At 42.0% G+C, this 26,243-nt stretch overlaps 1 protein-coding gene across 3 annotated transcripts in view; it reads right to left on the bottom strand.

The window, feature by feature from the left end:
- Positions 1 to 577: 577 nt before the first annotated feature.
- Positions 578 to 26,243, bottom strand: part of rasgrf2a (Ras protein-specific guanine nucleotide-releasing factor 2a) — a 48,155-nt gene continuing 22,489 nt past the window's right edge. Inside the window, exons 9-30 of one of the 3 annotated variants that reach the window (XM_085358549.1) lie at positions 23,634 to 23,752; positions 23,381 to 23,544; positions 21,751 to 21,817; positions 21,519 to 21,646; positions 21,352 to 21,434; positions 19,186 to 19,434; positions 18,908 to 19,000; positions 18,316 to 18,824; positions 15,389 to 15,514; positions 14,629 to 14,718; positions 10,142 to 10,248; positions 8,213 to 8,227; positions 4,822 to 4,934; positions 3,820 to 3,880; positions 3,693 to 3,722; positions 3,366 to 3,469; positions 2,749 to 2,833; positions 1,994 to 2,191; positions 1,831 to 1,910; positions 1,635 to 1,752; positions 899 to 967; positions 578 to 673 (exon numbers count right to left, since the gene is read on the bottom strand). In XM_085358549.1, coding sequence (XP_085214675.1) covers positions 578 to 673; positions 899 to 967; positions 1,635 to 1,752; positions 1,831 to 1,910; positions 1,994 to 2,191; positions 2,749 to 2,833; positions 3,366 to 3,469; positions 3,693 to 3,722; positions 3,820 to 3,880; positions 4,822 to 4,934; positions 8,213 to 8,227; positions 10,142 to 10,248; positions 14,629 to 14,718; positions 15,389 to 15,514; positions 18,316 to 18,824; positions 18,908 to 19,000; positions 19,186 to 19,434; positions 21,352 to 21,434; positions 21,519 to 21,646; positions 21,751 to 21,817; positions 23,381 to 23,544; positions 23,634 to 23,752 — 2,704 coding nt within the window. Of the gene's footprint in view, positions 674 to 898; positions 968 to 1,634; positions 1,753 to 1,830; positions 1,911 to 1,993; positions 2,192 to 2,748; positions 2,834 to 3,365; positions 3,470 to 3,692; positions 3,723 to 3,810; positions 3,881 to 4,821; positions 4,935 to 8,212; positions 8,228 to 10,141; positions 10,249 to 14,628; positions 14,719 to 15,388; positions 15,515 to 18,315; positions 18,825 to 18,907; positions 19,001 to 19,185; positions 19,435 to 21,351; positions 21,435 to 21,518; positions 21,656 to 21,750; positions 21,818 to 23,380; positions 23,545 to 23,633; positions 23,753 to 26,243 lie in introns of all 3 variants that reach the window. The other 2 variants (XM_085358546.1, XM_085358548.1) reach the window with 2 other exon arrangements.

Below are 26,243 nucleotides of genomic sequence, written 5' to 3'. Positions count from 1 at the left end.
AAGCTTTCATTTTTCCTTTTTATCATAGCGTAAGATTAAAAAAAGATAAAAAGCGAAGCGTTAGATAACGTCTCCTGTGAAACAGACAGTATTAAAGTAGATAAAATATGTGACGTACTCCAGCTGTTTAGGAAACCCAGCATGTCTACACACACACACACACACACACACACACACACACACACACACACACACACACACACACACACACAGAGACTTTCTCAGTTACTCAATTATGCAATTACTTGATTACTTGCTACAGGGTCCCCAACAACCCCAACAACCCCAAACTTACTGTGTAAACTAGTGCAACTAGTTTGTGTTCATTTGATTTGTGTTACAGAAAACTGATATGTTGTAAGGACAACTTTGAATAGGTAACAGAACTGTACCACTGTTTTATAGTCTGCTCACTAAATATACACTTCAGTAAGGCACATTTTCTCCTGAGTTTCCCAAGCGCAGTGATTGATGGCATTCTATGTAACAACCCCTGCTGTGTAATGAATGAATGAATGTGTTGCTCTGAGCTAGAAATTGTATATATATCAACTATATGTCTGTTTAGAAGATGCAGTTAGCCAGGTGGTAGTCGGGGTTCAATCTTGAGTGAGAGTTCATAAAGGGTATCTTCATCAATCACTAGGCTTTTATCCAGCAGGAACTGAGTCACCTGGAATGGAATGAGATAAGTTAAATTTAAAGATTTTGGATTTTTTGAAGGTTAAGCAGTGAAAAATTATACACTTACTCTGATATTGATTGTTTGTTATTAAACACATTTTCCTGCTAAACTGGCTTCAGTATATTTTTTTAATTATGTAAACAGCTCATATAAATCTGCTTAAAAAAAATCATTAACAATAATTACACGTTACAAATATCTAATTAGACACACCTTTGGTTGGTGCTCTATCCTGTACGGTGTTTGCTGGAACTGACGGATCTCCCGGATGATATGAGAAATCTGAGATACCAAGGACAAAGTTACTGGAATGCTTCAGACATGATGTTTTTTTCTAGAGAGTGTGTGTGTGTGTGTGTGTGTGTGTGTGTGTGTGTGTGTGTGTGTGTGTGTGTGTGTGTGTGTGTGTGTGAGGGGGGTGGGGGGTTCACTCGCTGTCCTGGTAAGAGACTTGTTAGTCTCTAACCAATAACCTGAAATTACTCCCTGCTACATGCTTGTATTTCGAAGGAAATATCTGAAACAAGCTCATTAAAAAAGATGCACAGAGTACAGGCCTTTTGGAGAGCCAGTTCAATAGTATTGTTTAGGCCTCCAGCAGTAGTAAAGGTAGATATTCAGTGCAAGTATTAAATTATTTAAGACAAAATTCTGGAAACCGTGACTTTAGGTATTGTAGTATCATATCACAAAGATGGACAAAAACAGGGGCTGTGTGCATAGATGTTCAATGTCTAAATAGATCATCATAATCAAGTCCTAGATGACCGTTAGTCAGTATTCAATAGAGTATGGCATATGTGCCTCAAACGGATTTAAGCAGCTCAATAACTGACATCCAGATTCAAATTTTATGTTTTTAAAGTTTTTTCTGCTATATAGACCATTAAGGCACAGTGAATTGTGAGTTTTGTGCCAAATTCCAGTTTTAGGAAAGTGTAATCCTTACCATCCTCATCTTAGAGAAGTTAACAAGGCCTTCCTCTGTAAAGTTGGGTGTCCCCTCCTCAATGCAGGCCAGGTCAGTGAGGTACATGCCCAGGTAAGGGACACATGGAGGATTACAGCTGTGCAGACAAAGCAGAAATGTACAGTGTTTATGAACTGATTTGAGACATTTTCCTCTGCTCACTGGCTATATTTACTTTTTCAGTGTCTCTCTGAGGTTCTTGAACCGTCCCTCTGATGACACAATCTTCTGAAGTCTGTCCCTCAGTCCCTTTGTCTGAAAATAATGAAAAAAAGAGTAATTTTTTCAGTACACAGATGTGGTATTATTTTCAGCAGCTCTCTGAAAGGAGAATCAACCTGTTTGCAGACTTTTGCCCAGGTCTTTTTAAGCCTGTAGATGGCACTGCCTTCGAGTGCAGCAATGATCTCCAGTACTCCGTTGTAGTTATTGAGGCAGCGACAGATGTCAGCCACTGCCAGCCACTTCTCAATGGAGCTGGCTCTGGAGGCCACATCAGTATGGGTCATTATCTGAGACGCTACCAGGTTGCTCATCTGTGAAGCAAGGTATAGAGAGATGAGAGATGTGTCCAATAATCTGTCTGCCTTCAGTGATATGCCAAATTATGTCACTGATATTAGTGGGCAAAAGAATACACCACCAATCTAATGTGGATAATCATATATATTTAGTTTGATTGTGAAAGCTTTCTTCTTTATAGACTGAAATTTTAGGAAAGACAGCTATTAAATGCAGCTCGTCCTTTGATTCTTCAGCATTGAGAATCCAGTATTTAAAATGTAGAAATATATTTTAATTAAAGGCACTGCTCTTACTTGTATTTTTCCATTTCCACTTTTTGATTACTGAATGCTTTTGTATTATTAAGTCTGTTAAATCCTCTTTTTCAGTTCTGTCTCCCTCTAGCTTACAGAGGGATGTCATGTGTACTGGACTCTAAGTAGTGGTGACTGGCCACTTTTTAAGAAACTGTCTGGCTTTTGCCCCTGACTGAACAAGAGAGACAACTGTTGTACCACAGACTTTTTATAAAACTCCCTATAAGCCCCACCACTACATCACTGCTCAGGATAAAAAGTCACCGTCTTACATCATTAAAGTGCTGGGTGGTCTTCATGATGTATGGAGTCCTTTCCGTTTTATCCAGCTTCATAAAGCCCTGACCTAGGAACTCCCTGCAGGACAGAAAATATCCAAAATCATAGGTTACACATACTGTATGTCCACATGTCATAATCTGTTCCCTACAATCTCTGAGCTTTACTCCTCCAAATCTTTAGCCCCCTATGGGAAGTTATCTTTGAGTCAAATACTATATTTCTTTAAGTGTAATTTTGTTTTATGCTAATCATATTAATCAAGGATATTGTTAGTTCAGGTAGACCATAAAATCAAACAGCCTACATCAACTAGATGTAGGCTGCCAATGATATCAGCTATTCTGCTGGGATCCAGGCTTATAGTCCTCTACACATCTAATTTAAGGTGTTTTAGCAGGCCAATAAATCCTAGTTAAATTACTGTATAATTTGTTAACTTGCTAACTTACTATAAACTGGGCAGCTGTATTCTTAAGGCACGTTGAGATACCCAACTAGACTCAATATAGGCAAATGCGCTGTACAAAGACATTTTAAAGAGATGATCATATTAAATAACTCCAGGGTGATGCAAGGAGAGCTTGAATGTCTTGTATAACATACTTACTCATAAGGAATACTCCTGAACACAATATGATCCAGCAAGGTGATCTGTTCTGCTAGTTCTAGGGCTGAGAGTGACTCAAAACACTCTGATTTAGGACTCTCCGCCTTGAAAACACAGACAAACAAACTGCATGTGTAAAAAACAGTACTAAACTGCAAAGCTCTTCAGGGGACTACAGTACCACACAAACACAAATTAAGTCCACATATAAGGAAACGACCTGTGGATATTTGAGGAGGGAGGTAACATAATTCTCCTCAATACAGAGTAACCACAGCGGCTATTTTTCACAAGGCAAGGACATGACATTACTGACATTATTCTTACCACAATGAAGTGTAGAAGCGGGCAGCTCTTCTGTGTCATTCATGAGATAAAGGATTTCGACAAACAAGTTATAAACTTGTCAGGAAAATCTTTTATGAAACTCGTTCTGCTAAATGACAGTACTGACCATTTGTAATATGCCTTCCATCCCGAGCTGAGCATCATCTTGTTCTTCTTGAGAAAGTGCACTGAAAACCAAAAATGACATAGCATTACATACATGCAGTGCCAGTCATATGAAAGCTGATCTCATGAACATTATGTAAACCTCTACAACACTTTGTGTTGCAATGAAAATAACTCAACTAAACATTCAAAATCATGATCTAAAATTTGCATGAATTTTTGAAAAAGTAATTCATCCATAGTTACGTGACAACAACAAGGGTCTTCACTAACTAATGGGTGACAGCACAGTAGCTATGCCTATCTTTCAGATAAAGTTTATTTTATTGAAAGGGACCTGCAAAAGCAGGGTCATGAGGCTAACAACACAGGGAGCTGAATTAGCAGTATCAGTTCTTTTTATATGTAATCTGCTGTTTACCTACTTCACCCTAGAGGCAATCTGCTATAAATGTGACTTTGTCTGCATAAATTCTAGTGTTAAAATGCCTAGGTTAACGGCACTCAAAACCCTGTTTAACTCACTCATCCTAGATTTACACTTGTATGACTTAAACTGATTGGACTGACAGGTGCACAGACACAGGCAGCTGTTCTGGATAGACCATCACAAGAAATTTGTGCTTCAGTTTTGACGATTGAAATTCTTGTCTTGGATAAGTCTTTTACTAATTACAGATATTTACTAATTGCACTTTGTCTGCACATTGCCCCCTTACAGTTTATCAATAACAGCTATAACCAAACCCACTAGAATGTGCTATCTTAGCACTCCAGCTTCTTTTCCAAATATGGAAACTTTTACTACAGAAAAAGCAAGGTAGGGTCTTAAACACTTACACTGAAGTTTCCGCCTGCAAACTAATGGGTGACAACATGTTAACTAAGTCTATTTTGCATGCACAGTCTATGGCTTCACCTTGCCTATTGCAGAAAAAAAATTCTAGGACAGTGTGTAGATAAAAAGAAGTACACAATGATATTTACAGCAATCCCTTTGTACCTTAATATGTTTGTTGTAGCTTTCCTCTCTTGCGGCAGCAGATCTGGATCTCGCAACACCTCTTCTAGTAGACTGATCACCCCCACCTTCAGCTCACTGTTCATTTCAAAGTCCTGATTGAAACAACACATGCATATATATTTATAGGGAAGCTTAGACTTGAAGTTAAGATTAGAGTAGTGGGCACTCACAGAAAGATTCATTTCAGTGGTTTATTGTGTATTTAACATCTAATTAAGCTTGCACTCATATATGACAGTGGGAAGGGGAAAGGGTGAGGTTGTACGTGAAGGGAACAGAGGTGATGAGAGGTGTTGGATAGGTATGGTGTTAAGAAGAGAAATACAGGGGAACAAATAGTAACCAGAATTTGCCAAGGAGATGGAAATGACTTTAGTGAGCATGTGCTTTAAGATAGGGAGGAACATGGGGTGAAGCATAAGAATGGAGGAAAGTGAACACAGCTGGACTACATCTTACACAGAAGGTGGAATCTGAAAGGCTGAAAAATGCAAGGACATAGTCTTTGTGGAATATGATGTTTGCAGATGACATTGTGATCTATAGTGAGAGCAGGAAGCAGGTGAAGAGATGCAGGTCTGCGAGACAGACACATCCAGATTTTGTATTTTCGAGACAGAACAAACCCTATTAGCAGTTCACTATGATGTGAACCAGTGGGGGGACTGAAAACCTATCTACACCTTTACCTTAGCAAAAATTTGATGTATTTGTGCCCGATTCCATCCTCCAGTTACTCCAGTTCTCATTCATTACTGACATTATCCTATCATACCTCAAATTCTCATGTCTTGAAATAAATTGCCCCAAGACCATTAATAAAGGCGTCTGTGTTCAAAGATGACAGCACCTCCAGTCGCACAGCTCTCGCTGTAAGACGCCTTTCACACTTAACCTAAGAAGGCCCAAAGCAATCCTCTCTAATCTGAGTAAATGGAGATTCATCTGGAAAGATCATCAGCTGACGTTCCATTGCTGCTTGAAGTCTATATTTAGCTAAAATCCTCCTTATATTGTAGCAGTAGTTGCACCTGGAAACAAAAAGCTTTGCTGAAACTGAGAAAGCATGTGATAATGTCCACTCTGCCATGTTTTTGGATGTACATGTTGAAGCACAAGGTCAGAAGTGTGAAGATCCCAAGCCAATAAAACCTGATGCCTTGCCTCCTCTGGTATAGCGCTCTACTAAGCCTAACCCAACTCTCAAAATGCCATCCATAAGCTTGAAAATAAGCCTACTGAGGTGACTGCTCTTCTTCATATTTCACCTTTCTGCAAACCACTGATCTCATCTGAATATTTCTTCTTCTGAATTAGCAAATAGCAACTAACTCTGAAGCCTTGCCTCAAGCCAGGCAAGCTGACCTAGGCTAGATTCAAAGCTGTTTTTAGCTGTCTCCTTCCTAAGCTCCAAATGAACCTAATTAACCATGCAACCCTCCCCCGGATCAATCTAGAAAGAAAATTAAATGATGAAATCCAAAAGTTTGTCCAAATATTAATTTACATCACTGCCTTGACTCCTTTCTAAACACCTTGTCCATTCTACTCGCAGCTAAATGAGCTGTACATGTCCAAGGGCATGTGAGGAATGCTAGTTTGTTTCAGTGGAATTACACTGAGCAGAAGCAGAAGCAACATCTCCAAAGTTATAAGATTTAAAGGGCCTCTCAGTATTATAATGTACAAGCTGTCATCCATCTAGATTGTCCATGCTTGTGCAAGAGTGGGTGGCAACATGTCATCCCAGCCCAGATGTTAGTAGATACCATAACACAACATAACAGGTCCCGAAAACTTAAATGGGTCATAGAGAGGACTTACAGTGGATAATATCCTTCTCCTTGTGAGAGGTTTGCTCTTAAATGTTATTTAAACACTCAATGCTCTCTCTACTGGCAAGTTTTCACTGTCCAAATCCAAGTCCTTAACCTTTGATCTCTCCTGCTGAGGTATGGTAGCAAGCATAACTCGTCTGTTACTAATCTGTTGCTTGTTGGTAAACTTAAAGCCTCCTTAAGCACAGAGAGGACCAAATGCTTGAAGCTGCCTCCTCTTCAGAACCAATAGTGACAAGACAATCATCTACATAAAAACCACATAGAAGAGTGACTACAACCTCTAGTCTGAATTGCTGCCTGTTATCCTCTGTGCATTTCTCCAAAACAAAACTTACACAGTTTGGAAATGAGGTGCCTGCAAATCTGTACTGCCATTCTGCATTCTAACTGACCTGGTGTTGATGAACATTAAGGTAGAGTGAACATGGATCAGATTTAAGGCTAAAATGTTGGGTTCTGACTGAGTCAGCATCTTAACATCTGCATGGGAGAGCCACAGGGCCACCAGAGAAATAACAGGTCCAAGTCAGCTGTTGGTACTTTGATCTGACCCGTGCTCACCTCTTTATAGTTGTCAATGCCAGGTATGGTAAACAGGTGAATACAACTACCTTGCTCCTATAATGACGACACAGGAACAACACCAACACAGGGATATCAGATATACCTACTAATTAGACACATTATAACTCTAACATGCACTTTTGAAAACTTTACCAATGGTTTTTAATTTTTCTGTGTTCATTTGTTTTTAAATTTCCCAGCATCTTTTACATCCCATTGGGGTACATTGCCATGATAACATAGACTGCAGGCCTAACTTCCTCTAGAGCAATGAAATTATGATCCATTAATTCTCTGTCTCACCATTCTTGGAAGATTCCTTAGACCTTACTGGATGGTTAGCATGAGGCTCTAAAGTACATTTCTCAAAAATAAATAAATAAATAAATAAATAAATGACAACACTTGATCATTACAGTATAACACAAAGCCAACTTCAGGGGTAATAATCTTTCCAGTTATGAAGCATAGGTCAATGTGAATCAATTTCACCCGCTTTGAAAATGATAGTGACTGCTGATGTCCTGGAAATGCAACAACAAAACAATCCCAAAAGTACTTGTCACTTTTTAGGCTCCTTTTTATCTGTTAGAGCTGCAATTTGCAGATAAGTGTTAACAATTAAGACCATGTTTTTAGGAAGAAGTAGCAGTTTTACACTGTTTACAATGTTGTTATAATAAGTTAGATGTGGCAAAGCATCATAAAAAATTAATAAAACTGTCTAGAAAATTACATCAAAACTATAAGACCAGCAGTAGTAGCGTGTAAAAAGCCACAAACTGAACTGACTTTTGTAGGATGATATTTAAAAAAAATTAAAGGTCATGGCCACATAACACTTAACCTAGGACCAACCAACAGAAGTTTACTTTCCAAGCTAAATATTCAGTTGCAAAAATAGCATCTTATATAATGTAAAATGAAAATTATAATCTTTTCGCTACCCTGGGGAAGATGCTGACCTTTTTCCATGCTTCCTGGGTGGGAGACAAGACATGAAGAGCAAAAAGTACCTCCATGAGGGAAAAAAGTGACGGGAGAAAAGAAACAATCAAAACAAACACAACAACAAACTCTTTCAGGTGGGCTGAGCAATGGTCCAGTTAGCCAGCTCTAGGTTTCTTATAAACTTTCTAGAGCAAATGAGTCATTACTTAGGTCACATTTACTTACATGGCTGACTTTTTTATTGTCAGCTATATACACACAAGGCAGCAGCACAGTATTATTCTTGGTTAGATGCTCAGCATGAAGTTCCTCCTCCCACAGACAACAGTGTTTTAAAAACTTCTTCATGGAGATGACAAGAGCCATGAAGGCAACATTTATCTTCAGTATAATTGCTACCAATTTCTACTACCTTAGCTTTATAGAGAACACCTAAAGTCCAGCTCTTCATTCTGTTAATGTAGTAAAATCTTTCTGTCGTGATGGGTCCAAAATGCTTGATGATTCAATGGCAACAGATCTACCGTGTCACTTCTCTCTGCAGTGGCAATAAAACGTCTTTATTCAGCAGGTCTCTTCCTCCAAAGAAGCTTTAATAGAATGGACGAAACTGACTAATACCACTTTCACCCCTCACAAATGAAGCTAAAGTGGTTTATTGCACCATGCACTAGGGCTTGCTGTTATATGTTATAGAATATATATATATATATATATATATATACGAGAAGCTGGAGAAATACCAAGGGCTCAGAGAAGAGCTCGAGAGGATGTGGAGGGTGAAGGTAACGGTGGTCCCCGTGGTAATCGGAGCACTAGGTGCGGTGACTCCCAAGCTAGGCGAGTGGCTCCAGCAGATCCCGGGAAAAACATCGGAGATCTCTGTCCAGAAGAGCGCAGTCCTGGGAACAGCTAAGATACTGCGCAGGACCCTCAAGCTCCCAGGCCTCTGGTAGAGGACCCGAGCTTGAAGGATAAACCGCCCGCAGGGGCGTGCTGGGTGTGTGTGTATATATATATATAAATAAACTTCAGCAACTGTAGTTTCAAAGAAGACAATCACTAGAGCCCTGGACGAGAGTGAACTATAAGGGTGCAGACGTCTGCAGAAGACACAGCTTCAAGCCAGTACGCGAAGGACAACCTGGAGACCGATTTTGCATACTGGAAGTGCATTCTTAGGTGAGATGAGAAGAAATTATTGCGTTTTTTGCCTATACAGATGCTGCCATGTTTATAGAAAGAAGAGAGAGGTTTCACTCCCATAGTGAAACACACTAGTATTATGCTGTAGGGATGCTTCAGTGCATCTGGAAATGGGAATCTTGTCAGTGTGGAAGAAATCATGAAGACAGAAGGATATGCAAAGATTTTGAATGAAAACTTCCAGCAGTCAGCAGGAAAACTGGGTCTGAGTTGTTGCTTAATCTACCAAATTGCTAACGACCCAAAACATACACTGCTCCTGATAAAGAGCTATCTCCAGAAGATCAAAGGTCCATAACGCCTTTCCCTAAAAATTAGTTTGGCAATTAGCTTAACTTTAATGTGTGTTGGACCATATGTTCTCAACTAGTGTGAAGCATGCAAGGAGTTTTGCAACTATGTTTCCAGCTAATGAAAACACATTTTAAAATACCACATTACTCTTAATTAAAAACAAAAAGGTTTTCATTAGTCACTTACATGCAAGTTTTTGTTATTTAGCTTTTGCTTGTTCTAATGACACCATCAAAGACTACCCATGTATAAATATTTTTGTATAAATATTAAATATATACGCAAGACAAGAAGACTGCTGTCTGGGGACTCCTGTCTCTACTACCCAGAGTTCTCAACTATACAGCTACAGTGACATTACACAGGAACAACTATTTATACTGAAACAGAAAATCACCAGAGTCCTTAAATAGGTGAATTTATAACTTAACTGGAAGACTTACCTGGGAATGCTTAGAAACCCAGTGGCGCAGCACATTGAGAACTCTGTTAGTAGCAGCTCTGCGGATGATGAATTCTTTGTCACAGGCTTTCTCAGAATTGTTAAAACCTAGAAGGACAAAACAGAGATCATGGCCATTAAAGATGTTATGTCAGGCAACATTTATTATTTTGGTATCAAGAGAATTTTCATGGTCCTTTCAGGGTTTGGCTTTCATTTTAATGTTAAGTTACTAGCACTACTCAACCTACTCATAAATGTGTATATGTATATGTGTGTGTGTGTGTGTGTGTGTGTGTGTGTGTGTGTGGTGTGTGTATTTTTTTTAATACATATTTATTTTTGGCTCTTAGCTTTTACTGACAATAAAGCAGAGGGAATGACATGCAGTAAATTTCCCAGGGCAGAGTTGAACCTGCACCTGTCCAGTAGGTAGCCTTATAACATATAAGTGGTCCATTCAACTAAATGAGCTATATCCGCACCAAAACAGCAGAATTATTTACAAAAAATGGAGAAGACAATAAATCATAAAGTGTTGCTAAAGTTTACAAGGTGCAAAGGTTAATACTGGTGCCACTTGTAAGAAATTAATAATAAGCCTTAGGGCGTCTGGGGATTCCCTAGGGACGTTTTCCCTGGAGGGCCTAACCCGGGGGATGTGGCCATGACCTAGTTAGGGGCTCTGGTGGCTCTTAGATGGTGCTTTCCTTGTGGCTGCGTCTGTGCTGGCGGACGTTGGTTACTGGCCTGGTAGCCTGGCTGCCCCTGGGTGGGTCCGGGATGGGCGGGGAGGCTTGGGGGTCTGGGGGTGCTCCGCCCCTGGTCTGGGGCTCTGGCTGGGCCTTGGGGGCTTGGGTCCTGGCTGTTGTGTTGCCGGAGCTGTGGGCGGGTGGGTGCAGGGGGTTCAGCCCCAGTGCAGGGGACCTCTGGTGCATCGGCCCAACTACGGGGCTCTCTAACTGGTGGGGAGGCTGTTATATCTTTGCAGGTGGTCTCCTCTCTACAGGAGCTCACTCTGCAGGTGGGGGAGATATATAGGAGAGGTAGAGAATGAACTCAACCTGGGTGTCTATTGTCTTGTGTAGTTTGGGAGATGATTGGATGATGGGGTGGGTGCAGTTTTCTCTGGGGTGGAGTCGGGTGGGCTGCCCCGGACTCTGTGGGGCTGGGCGGTGCTGCTGCTGCAGGCCCCGGTCCGGATGGGCCTGGGCCCCCTTGCCCTGGTGGGTTCCAGAGTGTGGGGGTGCCTACTGGGGTCAGCAGGGGAGCTGGCCCCAGTAGGCCGCTTGCCCCTCCCTTTCTTCCCTCCCCATCCTCAGCTGCCTCCCTCTTCCCGCTCTACCACACCCACACACACACGCAGGGCTTGGGGTGCAGGTATGTCACCAGGGTGCAGGGGAGGTACTCCCCCTCTGTCCCCTTCTGTCCGCCTGTGCCTCAATTTTATTCTGCAACCTAGACATCCACATTACTCACACTCTCACATAACACATACATATAGGGCCTTAGGGGTGGGCACGTTTTATAGCATCCAGAGGATGGTCGGTGTACTCCAACCCACCTCTGGCGCTGGTGCCCTACCCTCAATTTTAAATGCATATAGACACTGAGGGTTTTCGGGAGGAGCCGTGCTGCTCTCTGATAGGAAGCTAGTACCATGCTCTCCTGTGTTTTAAATGCACTTTAGAACAGCACACAGCAGCACTACATATGAGCGGGCGGAGGGAGGTTTGGGGTCTTCACTCACCCCGGTTCTGTTAGCCGTCAGGGCTGGGGGGCTGGGAGGAGGTGCTGGCCTCAGACTGGGGTCTGGGATGTGGGGCCTCCCTGCTACTGCAGATAAGGAGGTGGTCCGCTTGCCTCCACCCCAGAGAGAAGGGTTACATCTCCTGGGTCTAGGTGCAGCTTGCACCTCTGAGGGCGGGGGTACCTGGACCTGGGATATAGAGTATGTTTGGGGAGTGTGACTGTCTGTGCAGTGTCTATTTGTGTCTGTCTACACGTTGGGTGAGTGCCGAGTATTTGGTTGTGTATATGGGGGTGGCAATGCACGTTTGTGTCCGCGTGCACCTGTTCGTCTGTGTCTATATGTCAGGTTGGGTCTTAGACTCAACCTCTATGGGTACATCTCAGGCCCTCCAAAGTATGGAGGCCTATCTCCCCTCACCACACTCCCTGCCGGTGGCTGATGCCCTCAGACGTTGGTGTGTTGGTGGTTCTTGTTGACTGGGGCTGGGCGCTCATGTATGTACCGGCTCACTCCTGGTGGCCGACTGGCGGGGCCTGGCGCCTGTGGCCCGGCTGGACCCTTTCCGGGGGGTGGGGTGCCCTCGGGCCTCTGGGCCGGAAGCTTGGTCCTCTCTGGCACAGCTGGCTGCCGGCAGAGCCCGCGGGCACGCCACTGCAACCCCCTCTGGCCTCTGCTCCGTAGCTGCTGGGTGACCTCTCGTTTGGGGCTCTACTCAGCTCTTCCCAGGAGGGTGGCACGGTTCCCCCCCTTTGGTGGTCCTCCTCGGGTCCTCGTACTCTGGGGCCTCTGGATGTCTGGGGCCTGGATCTCCTCCATACCTGCTTCATGCCCTGGGGGACGGGGCTATGGCTCCCCACACTCCCTAGCAGATCGTTACATGGAGAAACCTTTGGAATACAAGCATGCTGATCCACACAGGTGTGCACACAGGTGTACCCACGGGTGTTCACAGACGTGGACTACACCTTTCTTGGCTGCTGCCTCAAAGCACATTGTGCGCTGTCTATCTTGCGTGCTGCACAATAGCGTTTAATATTTAGTATTAAACTGTTATCTACTGCTAGCTAGTTTATTGTGATGGTGCTGTATTTATTATGTTGCTCTTTTTTGTTTGTTTTCGCTTCTGTTTTTTTTTCTCCATACAGGTGATCCAGGTGTTTTGTTTGTTTTTCTTTCTTTCTTCCCCCCTTTCTCACTGTCTCTTCTCCCCTTTGGTTTTCTTTCTCTCCCTCTCTTTCTTTCATTCTTTCTCCCTGTCCTATCTCCCTGTCATTTCTGTCCCGTTTGTAGCAACCGAAAATAAAATAAAATAAATACATAATTATAATAAAGGTCAATAAAATGGACCAATATGGCAAGGCCATGATGATCCACTTGGTAAAATAAATCCGCTTGGCATCTTTCTTGGCCTTAAGACAACAATTCTGATGGCTAAAGATCCAAACGGGACAACAAAAAAAGAAAAAAAGAAATTAATAATAAGCCACTAAAACAACAACAACATTTCCAGTTATATATATTTTTTCTTGGACTCTAATAGAGTAGCTTTGCATGATTCATTTATTGATGCATATTTGTCTTATACTGGGCCTTGGTGAAGCTCCTCAACTTTCTAAAGCAGGGGTCTCAAACTTAAATGAGCTGTGGGCCACTGCTGACACTGTCATCTTTATTGCTCAAGTAGTACAAAAAGCAAACAAACAAACAAGAAAACACCCACAAATATTTCAACAAACAACAAACAAATCCTCCCTAACAAAAAGTAACGGGCTAAATTGCATTATTTTTCTTCATGTCAATGTACGGGCCATGAGCAGAGGTGATGTGGGCCATGAGTTTGAGACCCTTGGTCTAAAGGAAACAGTTTATTTCGATTTTCTGCCTCCAAAAAATTAGGTTTTGAAAACTAGGTAGCCATATCAGTGTCTGACTTCACAAATGCACTTCTGGAAAAATCGTCAAAAATCCCCATAAACACTCTCTTTAACCTTGTGGGAAGCCATCCCAAAATTGCTGAGGCTACTATAGCTGCAAAACATGGGTCGACATCATATGAAATCCTATGGATTCAGAATGGGATATCACTGAAGTTCATGAGGGTGTGAAGTCAGACCAGTGAATATTTTTGGCAGGATAGTGTTTCTACTTTCCGTGACATCATAAAGAGCCAGAGTAGGAAAAAAAACTCCCTCAAAATGCCTGAGTTTGTTTCCTGAGCTTTGGGCTCACAGAGTTTCTTTACAATCATATTTATCTCATAATTTGGAACCCTGGGAATGGAATATGAGCATTCACCAGTGTAACAGTATATAAATGTCAAAAAACAAACAAAGGCATAGTACTATTAAAAATGGAAGAGTATTAGAACTTTGAGACTTTTACAATCAAATACATCATCACAACAAGGCGACTGCACATACATTTTAACTAATAAAAGTTTGTAAATATAGGCTTTTAGCTACTGTTTTTAAAATCCTGATGGAGTCCCGAGACAAATAAATAGGGTCAACAATTTCAATATCCTCTGAATCAAAGTTTTTTTTTTACCTTCTGTATAACATTCTTGAGTACAAGAGTAGAAGCTGTGAATTTCTAAGCACTAACATTTTTGCAGCAGATGATTTGAGCCCATCATTACATCTAGCAACCTCTTAATATTAATTTAAATGACACCAAAGCAACAGTTCCCTTCCTCTGGTGTGCATCTTTGGATCTTGATGAGTTGACATGCTCACCCTGGGAGCTGCTATGTCCAGCAGCAGCAGTGGCGATTGCAAAAGCTGAAGCTGGTGACATAGAGCAGCGAGAGGTCTCCCCTGATGTAACTGCAAGGAGTCAAAAACATTAAAAAACAGCAAGAAAAAGAGAGCCTGCTCGCTTTACACAGTCTGTTATAAATAATGTGTAAATATGTTTGTGTTATTGGTAATCATCATATTATGAGGACAAATCTGTTTACATAGTCATCTCATGTGAAAGTTGTTTGGCATGGGGACAAAAAAGAAAGTCACCAAAAATAAAATTATTAAACAAATATAAGTGGTGTTGTGAAGGTACCTGTGGGGTTTCCACAGCTCTTCACACACAGTACCAGCATACACCAGCAACCAGTGTAATGAGCAATCAAACCTCAAATCAGGAAAAAAATTACTATAGCTATAAAATTACAATAGAAGTGTAACTGGTAGGGGTTACACCTCTATTGTCAGCCACCTTGACCATTAAAAAGGGTCTGCCTCAGCTGCCATGCTGCCATACTCAGATCCCAACATTTTTGAAACATCTTGCTGCCATAAAATTTAAGATAAGCTAATATTTTTCATGAAATAATGAAATGAATCAGTTTCAACAAATATATTTTCTATGCTGCACCATGAAAAAATAAAACCATGTTTAGTGTACTCATTGTTTTCCATGCCTCTAGAGATTTAGAAAATTGTGTGTGTGTGTGTGTGTGTGTGTGTGTGTGTGTGTGTGTGTGTGTGTATTTGGTACCTCCCGATTGACGGTAACGGAGATGCCTCGGTGTTGAAGGTGAGCGGCAGGGGGATGTGTCACCTGGCTCACTGGTAGCTGGTGACTCAGGAATGAATTTGTCCAGGGATACTGACTCCAGGACAGCTGTTAAGGAATATACTGCATGTAACATCTGAAACAAGTATTGGAGCATTTTTTAATGAGTATACAGTACTGAGGGTAGAAAACAATCACGTGGGAGTGTAAAACACACAGAGAACAAAAGTAACTTAAAATATTATTAGGGACTATCGAGCACATGCTGAAAATAAGCCATCTCCTATCTAAGATTAACAAGTTAACTGAGCCGCCAAGCAATCCCAAGTGACATGGACCAAACACAACCCCAATTACTGTTACACTGGTAACCTAGTCTCTTAACCCTTTGAGATCGGGTGGCTGTAGCTCAGGTGGCAGAGCAGGTCAGCCACTAATCAGAAAGTCGGTGGTTCGATCCCAGGCTGCCTCCTAGCTGCATGCCAAATATCCTTGGGCAAGATACTAACCCCATGTTTGCCTACTGGTGGTGGTCAGAGGGCCCGGTGGCGCCAGTGTCCGGCAGCCTCGCCTCTGTCAGTGCGCCCCAGGGCAGCTGTGGCTACAATGTAGCTTGCCATCGCCAGTGTGTGAATGTGTGTGTGAATGGGTGAATGACTGAATGTAGTGTGAAGCGCTTTGGGGTCCTTAGGGACTAGAAAAGCACTATACAAATGCAGGCCATTTATCTATGATGACAGATTTCAAAGGCCCTAACTGTACTCTAAACATACATTTAGGAGAAACTTTTTTGAAAAAGAAATGTGTGTACTTTATGATGTGCATCAGAATGATTTCTTTCTTTGCTGCCTGACTCCTAAGACTGGGGAAAACAATGTAAGAAAAACCAAAAATGATATTCTGATTAACAGGGATAATGAGGGGATTAACAGCTTGAACCTAGTCATGACAGTACTGAAGTTTGTGTTGTCTCTGATACAAAACGTTTCCTAGTCCCTAAGACCACCCCCCCCCCCCCCTCTTCCCCCCTTGTTCTGCTCTGCAGTGTTAGTAATCTTTTCAAGGCAGCATATAAACCTGTTCTCTGCCTGCTGCAGGTTCAGGATAGAATGGTCCTCCAGTTTGCAGTGAAACCCCAGAGCAGAACAAGGACAGTCATGGCCACCTATAATCCAAGACACTGGAACATGGGTCAAGAGACTGTAGAGGCAGTTAAGTGACATCAAAGACCACCAAAAAAAATTGCTGTGTGACCCAGTGTTTTGAGTTTCCTTGTATTTTGATATTCGTTGTTTATGTTTTAGTCTCATTTAGTTAGCTAAAGCTCATTCTATTTTGCTTAGGTTGCCATGTTAGTTCTTTGTTTATTAGGTTCCCCTTGTATCTTCACCCCCTGTGTTTAAGTCTCCCTAACCGTTCATGTGTTTCAGTCTTTGTCTCCCATCTCCTCCTCTTGTTTACACGTTTTCCCCTTGTGACCCATTCCTTCTGTCATTTGTTTCCCCCCCAGTCATCTTGTTCTGTTTGTGCTTATGTCCCTGTGTCATCTCCAGCCCCTTTTTCCCTCTGTATGTTTTTACAGTGTTCATGTTCCTTGTCTGTGCACCATGTTAAGTCCGCGTCTTAGCCTGTCATGCGTTTCATGTCTGCGTGTCCTATGTTGTCAAGCTCATGTCATGTCATGTCATGTCATGTCATAAAACAGGAATATAACGGGTTATGTTCCTGTTTTAGTTTGAAGAGTTGTGGTGTCCCATGTTCATTCTGTTTAGTTTCACTTCCCCTGTGGTGTCATTATTCTAATCAGCTCCATGTGTTTCTACTAAGTTTAGTTTTGCATCAGTTTAGCTTGCCCCTTCGTTTGCACCTTTTTATTAGCCTCAATAAACGGCTTGCCTTTTGTTAATTCAAGTGACGTTCCACATTCCGTTTTGTCTGCATTTGGGTCCATTATTCCCTCAACACACAGTCAGCTTCCGCCTGGCTGTGACAAAAAAAAAGCAACCTGCCTGCTGGTAGGGAAAAACTAGATATAACAAGGCCAGTGGCTTACTGGTTTGCTGTAAAAATAAAAGTGAAGGTTTACAAAATAAAAGTGTGAGGACTGTCTACTAGTAAATTGATCATGGTCTCAGACAACCCTAAAATGCTAAACCATTAATATACACCCCCCCCCCCCTTCCACCCACCCACCCAAGAAAAGTCTACATGGAAAACACTTTGATGGTAGGAAAAAAAAACATGTCTGCATTAATTGTACAGCTCTACATATCTTTTGTGACAGTTTAAAGAAATCGTACCAACAGTTAGAAAATTATAATTGTTATTATTTTTAATCTAAAAGGCTCCACAGATAACTAAGCTATGTATTCAAAAAAGAAAGCAACCTTCAAATGAACACCAGACAGAGTGTTCATGTGAATGATTGAACTTGTGGATTACAAGCTGCTCTTCTGACTGCTATTGGACTTTGGAGAGGGTCAATAGCAAAGTAGAAAGCTCTCTTTATCTCCTTATTGTCATTCTCTTCCTTGTTGTTTGTTAGAGAGTTTCTGATCTAATGCTTCAGTGCTGTTTTTATAGTGAGCAGGCTGTCAGCTGTGGCCAGATGGTGATGTAAGAGCACGATTATTCCTGTGTTGGGTAATGGTGACCCATTTATGTCTTTCACTGAGTCTGTTTAGGTGGGCAAGCCTTATCAGGAATAAATGAATGATTAGAGGAGAAAAAGTTCATTAGAGGAGAAAAATGTAAGACTACTTCTGAAACAGATGATACAAATTTTTAAACATACTTGTTTTTAATGTATTATTTTATACTAGTTGACTCTCAGGCATGTGCTTACAAATGTGTTGATATAGGGGTCTCACAGAGTGTGACTCATATGTCTTTGTATTGCAGATACCCACCCCTGCGGAAGCTGCGCCTCAGCTTCCCACAGAAGGCATCAATGCGAGGCGGCTCTCCACTGGCATCCTCCCCTGCAGCTGGACTCAGCTCTGGGGAACTAGGACCACGGCTGAGATCCAGCGGTGCCTTGGTGGAGACAGGGGGTGGTGAGGATACCCCAGAGGCCTGGGGGAGGCTAGGAGACCTTGTGGCGGTGGGTGGAGGGGAGGAAAAGCCAGAGGGCGCTCTGGTAGAGCCAGGTGGAGGAGAGGCAATGGATGGGCTGTGACTAGAGGTTGGGGAGTTGGCTGCAGAAGAGGAACGAGTGGTGGACAGGTCTAGGGCTCCTGTTTTCACACTGATAGGGGAGTTCAGGGAGAGCTTTCGGCAATGCACAGGGGAAGCGGTACGAGAGGGGATGGACAGAGGAGGAGGAGAGGAAAACTTGCGGCACAGCCTTGGCGATTTGTTGTTCAAAGGGTCAGTTCCCCACACGCCCTGGTTGGTTGCAAAGAAGAGCTCCAGGGATCTAAGAGAAAGGAAACTAGCTGATGTGCAGTGCTTGACAAGAACACACTCAAATGATTCATCAGTCCTACTGAGGGTCTTTACTTGGACTGGTCCAGTGCAAGTTGTGTGATCTTCAGACTGTAGTCAGGACAGAGTGACATGATGGACAGACGGTCACATGAATGTTGCTCAATTCTGGGGCAGTGACAGAACAAAAAGAGCATGGAAAAAGGAAGGAATGAGGAGGATGAAAGGAGCAACACAAAATGTGGAAATGGAAAGACGTGCTGCAGGCAGCTATACGTGCTAAACATGAAGGGGGGGAAATACATAGAGGATTCATGAATATTTGGATGCCTGTTACAAATGATGACATGTACCTTACAGGTATGGAGGTGAACGGCTTCTTATAGATGTCAGCCAGCTTGTCGATGACCACAGTAGCTGTGGTGAAGATCCTGTAAGTGTGGAGGAATGTGTTGAGGAAATCTATGGAGAGGAAGCGCAGGTCTGTCAGACGCTCTAGCAAGCGCTCCACACTGGCGTATCGGATCTGCGGGACTTTGCAGGAGTTGAGCGTTTTTGAGAAGCAAATGTCAACATCGTCTTTATGCAGTCGAGCATCAGACCTTCAGAAAGAAAATACCACAGTCAGGTTAAATCAGAATGTTTAGGGGAGTGTCTTTGCTTAGGCTGCTGCCCCCGCGACCCGGCCCCGGATAAAGCGGATGAAGATGGATGGATGGATGGATGTTTAGGGGGGTTAATCAGCCATAGTGTTGTGCAGCCCTGGTGTTCTCCCATATGCAGCTGCACAGACTGACTTTTTCCACCAGAAAAACACCCAGCATGTAGCAGCAGCTTAAACCATATATTATCTTTCATAGGATCTGTAGTTGATAATATATGTGCTGCTTTTGAGAGATGACAAGCTGTTCTGTTTGTTCAGAAGTTGGAAGCGAAAGAAAACTTAGATGTGCCTAAAGACCCCATAACAACTGCCAAGACACTAGTGAGTAATTTAGCCAAGTTGGGAATTGTAGTTTTGAAGAAGACTATCTCTAGAACCCTGCACAGGAAGGGAGAGGAGAGACCATCAAATCTGTATCTGCTTGGCAGATTTGTCAAAGAAGAATAAGCTGGGATTGCTCAGGAGACGTGTGAGACTTCTTGAAAACTACAACAGATGCTGCAGGCTGTTCTCCAGCATTTCTGGTAAAATTTCCATTCACTGAATATTAAAACAGTTAGATGATGAAAACAAAACGGAACACTAAAACATATATTTTAACGAATAACTTTTTTATTAATGTCCATACCTAATATTCATCTTAACCTGGGTTGTTAGGTCATGTCACCCACGGCACTGACAATGACCACGGATGGTATAACAGAGGACTAAGTCAGGCACATAGGATTTTATGTAGAACAGTCGAAGGGAGTCATACTTAGTGCTATCAGGAGGTGAGGTGAAGGAAGGCCAGACATTACAGCAGAGGTGAAAGTTCAGAGGAAGACATGCCAGATTTTGAGGACAGTGAGCTTGGGCAAAATGAAAACCTCCTAGGTTGATATGGACAAGGACAGCTCTGGAAGATAAGAGTGTGTGAATTGGAATTAACAAGTTCTTATTTCCCTTTCTAAACATGTCTAAAACCTTCAGAGCCCTAGACTGCAACCTGGGTGCCTCAAAAACTGGTCTTCTCCAGAGTGTTTCACCTTCCAGTTCTAATGTCTGGCCTTCCTTCACAACATCTCTTGACAGCTCTGGGTCTGGGTCTCCTACCACAATTTCACCCTTTCCTCTATTACCCTATTTCTGAAATCCTACCAAAACAAAGTTTAGGCTCTCAAATTGAAGAAACAATCAGATTTTTAGCAATAGAATCACAATATCTGAAAACGATGATCACTTAAAAAAAAAAAACTGCAATTCCTGTTATTGTTAAAACAGAGTTCATATGCGTTGGTACCCCAACCCCCACAAATGTGGCATCAATAGAAAGCCCAGGATGTCCTCTTGAGGATGTTAAGAATATACTACATGATGACGTGAAAGTCTGGTTCATCCCATATTCTATTTCAATTGTCATTGCAAATCTTAAGAAATCAGGAATGGTTCAAAACTTTAGCACAGTACTGTTAATTTAAAGATACAACATCTCACTGCTAGATTCTGTAAGATTGCAAACTGCAGTCAACAAAGTATAGGCTTTTCCCCCTATAAAACTGGCTCTGGTAAATCTTTGTGAAAGAAGTCCAATATGAGTCAATGACTCAGTTAAGTTCACTTCCATTCAGTGGTAGCAATACTGAGGTGAATTGTTGAGCATATACTGAACTTTTCTATCGGACAAGTGCTTCTGTTTTTGCTGTTAGCCAGCGTTAGTGAAACTTTCTTTGAAGTAGTTCTAACATTGTTAAACTCCCAAAATAAATTCAGAGTTGTACAACCAATTCTTCTTTTTATGACCATGACAAATATATAAACTTCCAACTACGACTGTAGTTATTTATACTGCACTTTTTCACTCATTTTTTCTTACTTGATCATGTGTGGCACAGAAACTTTGGAGTTTTCCTCAAACACGCTTGTCATCAGGCCGTTGCATCGGATATTATCAATGCACTAAAACACAAAGCAGAAAAAAAGCATGAAACCTTGCCACAGGTAGGTAAATTCAATTCCATCTTTGTACCATTGACTTCTTACCTGGCTGATATCACTTGTCCAGGCAGCTTTCTCCTGGCGGGAAGGAGCCAGGAGAACAATGGAGAAGGACTGACCATCAGGAGGCTCAACCACAATTTTAAACTCCAGATGGTTAAATCCTTGACTTGCTGCATTGTCGGAAATAACAAACAACAAACCAAAACATTAGTCGCACCTCAGTTGAGCTATTATGCATGGAAAAAGGAAATAATGACTGAAGAAAGACACTCACAGTCTTCATCAGTGGCATCCAGTTCCTCAATCAGAGTACACTCGATCAGGGACAACATTCCTCCCTGCTGTTATTGGAAGAGAAAACACAGCTTAAGTTAGTTATGTCATTTTTTATTTAGAAGAATATTTCCCAAAGGAAGAGGGAAAAGCAAAGTAAAAATTCAAAATAATCGTTAATATTATAATATGAACATTTCTAAATAAAAAATTAGGAAGCAGCTGATTGCTGTTTTTAACATTTCCTCAAATATTCCTCAAATATCCTTGAAAGGATAAAGAGCTGGTCCAGTGTACTGCATCCAGGACAAAAACTGGATTGTTCCTCCTGTATTCAAAGTTCAACTAATCTACATCCTCTCTTCTCTAGTACGGTGGCATAGACCTTCCAAGAGAGGCTGAGTAGTGTGAACCCCTATAGTTGGAGCAGATCCTCTGGTCTCCCTTCTTAAAGAGAGGAACCACCACCCCAGTCTGCCAAATCAGAGACGCTGCCCCATAGCTCCAGACAGTATTTCCAGAACCCCACTGGTTTGGCCAAAATCACCATGGCAGGGACCAACCACCTTGCAGCCACAGCTCCTTGCTACAGCCTCAGCAATGGAGGTGCTGAACAATGTCCATTTGGACTCAATGTCCCCAGCCTCCCTTGGAATGCTTTTGAAGTTCAGCAGGAGGTGGGAGTTATAGATCTCACAGATCAGGGCCTCTGCCAGGCGTTCCCAACACACCCTCACAATATGTTTGGGTGTGCCAGGTCTGTCCAGCATCCTCCCCCATCACCTGATCCAACTCACCACCACAGCTCCTCTCTTCACCCAAGTGTCCAGAACATGCAGCTGCAAATCTGATGATGCAATTACAATATTAATCATCAACCTGCGAACTAACATGTCCTGGTACAATGTGCACTTAGAGACATCCTTGTGTTCTCTGCAACTAACAGAGAAGGCGATCGTGGCTCAAGATTTGGGAGTTCGCCTTGTAATCGGAAGGTTGCCGGTTCGAGCCCCGACTTGGACAGTGTAAAGCACTTTCCTCAGGGACTAGTAAAGCGCTATATAAATACCGACCATTTACTAGAAGTCTGTGGCTTGGATCATATAGATATGGTTTGTATCAGACAGATAGCAAACTGAGGGGCTACACCAAAGCCTGGTGTGAGTTAAAAATATTTTGAAGTATGAATCATGGAAGATTCCAATAATAAAAATGTTGAGATGGGAATTAGCATATGTTTCCTTTAATATTTTTCCCTATTATCTTAAATCACAAGACCGTTATCTTTTGTGTGTGCTGATGCAAAAACAGAGCAAGGAAGGCATTCAAGTTTTCTGCTTTGATGGGAAATAATATTCATGAACATGCTAACCACAATGGAACCAAGATGGTTCCTTTTAGTTTTCATTTTGATTTTGCTCATTTTAACCTTGAAAAATGGTATAATTGTTGAACCTTTAAAGACCACCAGTTGGCTTTTACTATTGTTTTATTTTTGATATTATGCTTAGTGGTTTAAAACTTTTAATGCATCAGTGCTGGTTAGGTCTACCTTAGCAAAGAGTTTTCAAACCAAAGGGCACTGCCCACTGAATAAATAAAATGCAAAGTTGTGAACAGGTGAAGCTGACCTTGAGCAAGTGAAGCTTCCCTCCCGATGTTCGGGTACAGATGAGGAAGTGTTTGGTAAAGAGAAAACATTGTCGCTCTCCTTCCTTCCTCAGTGAGAGAGAGCCCAGGCGCACCTTACTGAGAACACCCCGTTCACTGCTGGATGGTAAATGGATGAGAGAACCTGCCCACAAACAATGAGAATGAGTAAACTGATTAAGAACTGGAATAACATGACTTGGTAAAGCATGAAATACAAAGACAGAAGCTCACCTTGTCTGACGAAAGTTTGACTTGTGTCTAAAAGGATGTCACAGCCCTCTACAATCATCCTTTCAATGGCCAAATTCTTCCTGATGTTCTCTGTGTCGCTGACTTCATCATGTATCATCCTGCCAAAACAAACAATGATGGATGGACAATGGATGTTCTGGGGCCTGTTCTTCGTACCGCGCTAAGTGAGTTAGCTGGATGAGATTGTTGACGATTTCGCGTGATCCTGGATCGTTCGGTTCCCCGAAGCCCATCCGGGACTTGCTGTCATAGCAACAGAGCCGTAAGCGTAAACCTGCTGGGGAGCAGGTTTACTTTATGTAAACAGGATTAGATCGCGGCCACGCAGGTATATCCGCGTCATTCATACGAAAGCAACAGCGATATTCCACCACTGTTTCACCATAAATAAATAACATCAATGTAACTAAAGATAATGCAGCACTTGATCCTTTTATTGATTTCACACAGATACATACAGGTCATTCCCTAAAAAAGGGAAATGTACTATTAACATTCTATTACATGTATGTGATTATTACAGATGTAATTCATATTTCAGAGTAGTAATTGTAAATTACTTCGTGTAATCAAGATGAGAGACCACGGCTATAAAAGCGAAGGTGGATTTGGGAAGTCTGTCGCAGTCATATCCTGTCCGTTTACGCGAGCAACCCATTGCGGAAGGTGCAAGATTGATAAGGAGAGTCCTCAGAATTCAGCGTATATTGCGGGACAGACAGGATCCTTTAGCTCAGCGCGACAGTGTGCTCATAGAGAGATATCGATTTTCCCGTGAGGGTATTATTTACTTAACCAACTTGTTGACGAGGGGGTGCAGGACCACCACCTGTCTTTTTTTTTTGCTCTGCCCTTTTCTTGGTTGCTGTTATGAACAACAAACAGAGTATTCCAGGGTCTCTTTCCAAGAGACGACAAGCAATATAAGTGATAAATATTACCATTCTGTAGAATATTCTTATATTTCACTTTTACTTGTTCCCATGTTCTAGTGGGTCCTGTTGTGGCTCTAATGTGAAAGGGGATATAATATAACATATTATAATATAATATAATGTAATATAATATTGGATAATATGGTGTGATATTATAAATCTACCCTACCGCCTACTGGTGTTGGCCAGAGGGGCCGATGGCGCAATATGGCAGCCTGGCTTCTGTCAGTCTGCCCCAGGGCAGCTGTGGCTACAACCGTAGCTGCCTCCACCAGTGTGTGAATGTGAGAGTGAATGAATAGTGGCATTGTAAAGCGCTTTGGGTGCCTTGAAAAGCGCTATATAAATCCACTCCATTATTATTGTTATTATTGAATTACTTACGAGTTTGATTTGTCAGCAACTTTCTGCCAGCCCTCTCTCCTTGCTTTTGCAGCCTTTGCAGTGTTCCCTTGCGTTTTAATTAAACTCTGAAACTCCTGAAATCCCTCACTCAAGAGTTCTTGCTCTGCTGCCGAAAAATACCGAGCGCGCTCCTTCGACATTTTCGCCGACCAATCAAAGGGTTGCCGATCAATGTTTCTACTATCGATGCGTAGCCCCTGTTGGGCCACCCAGTGATCTCACATTACTTCATCCAGCTATACTAATCGTCAACAACAGGTGTGTTCGGGGAACCGGAATAGCGAGCTCAGAGTTAGCGCGATGATTTGGTCTTGGATGTTTCATTTGATCTTGGATGTAGTAAGCGACGTACGAAGCACAGGGCCCTGGTCTGCTAGTCATGCTCTTTAAAAATATTTTCCTTCATGGCTAATGTTAGTGTGCCTAGGTCTAGTTTTTATTTTGTTTGTTTATATTTCTAGCGCCCTAAGTTCTTTAGTATCTCCTGATTTCCAGTCTTAGGTTCTGTTTAATATGCCTTTCCTTTATTCAGTGTTATGCCTTTTTCATGTCTCTATCTCAGTGTCAGGTCTGCATCGCCATTCTACGTCCCATGTTAATATTTTCAGTTTTGCTTCCCCTTGGTCTTGTCATGTTCGATTACTCCCAGCTGTGCTCTCCTCCTGTGTCTAATTTCCCTCGTTATCACTCTCTGTATTTAAGCCCTCTGTTTTCCTTGATTTATCTATGATTGCCATCATTCTCTGCCGTGTGTTGTGTCTGCCAGCCTGGCTGCTAGTTATTTGTTTTCTCAGTTTAGTCAGCGTTTTGGGTTTTTTTGCTGTGCCTCCATGTTTGCCTCCAGAAATCTGCATTTTGGGTCCTCTACTCCTGCCTGCTGCACACAGACCATTACACCTAAAGCCTGTTGAAAGCTGACTATAACGAAGAGTAGACATCAACCTAATTCGATCCACGAACTCAGGTTTGCCTACAGCAATTTCATAGAAGTCCAAAGATTACACAGCCAGACATCCATCAAAGCTTAACATATAAACCTCCAAAATTAAAAATGACTGGTTTCTAATCCAAAATGTTTTTAAAGCTTGTTTGTAGCTTGACATTGTTGATTTGGTTGCCTGGCCCAAGTATTACTCCCAAACTTTTAAATTAATTTATTTCTGATCTATAAGTATTGAATAATTATTCCATAGTTTACTTACGAGGAACACACTGATACAGTTTGTGGGTTTATTTTTTTTTCCTAGAA

Source organism: Diplotaxodon limnothrissa, linkage group LG7 (assembly GCF_057381915.1).
Source record: "Diplotaxodon limnothrissa isolate DT_005_m linkage group LG7, D_limnothrissa_male_GT1.1, whole genome shotgun sequence".
Lineage (NCBI taxonomy): Eukaryota > Metazoa > Chordata > Actinopteri > Cichliformes > Cichlidae > Diplotaxodon > Diplotaxodon limnothrissa.
This window is presented reverse-complemented; position numbering and strand designations above follow the sequence as displayed.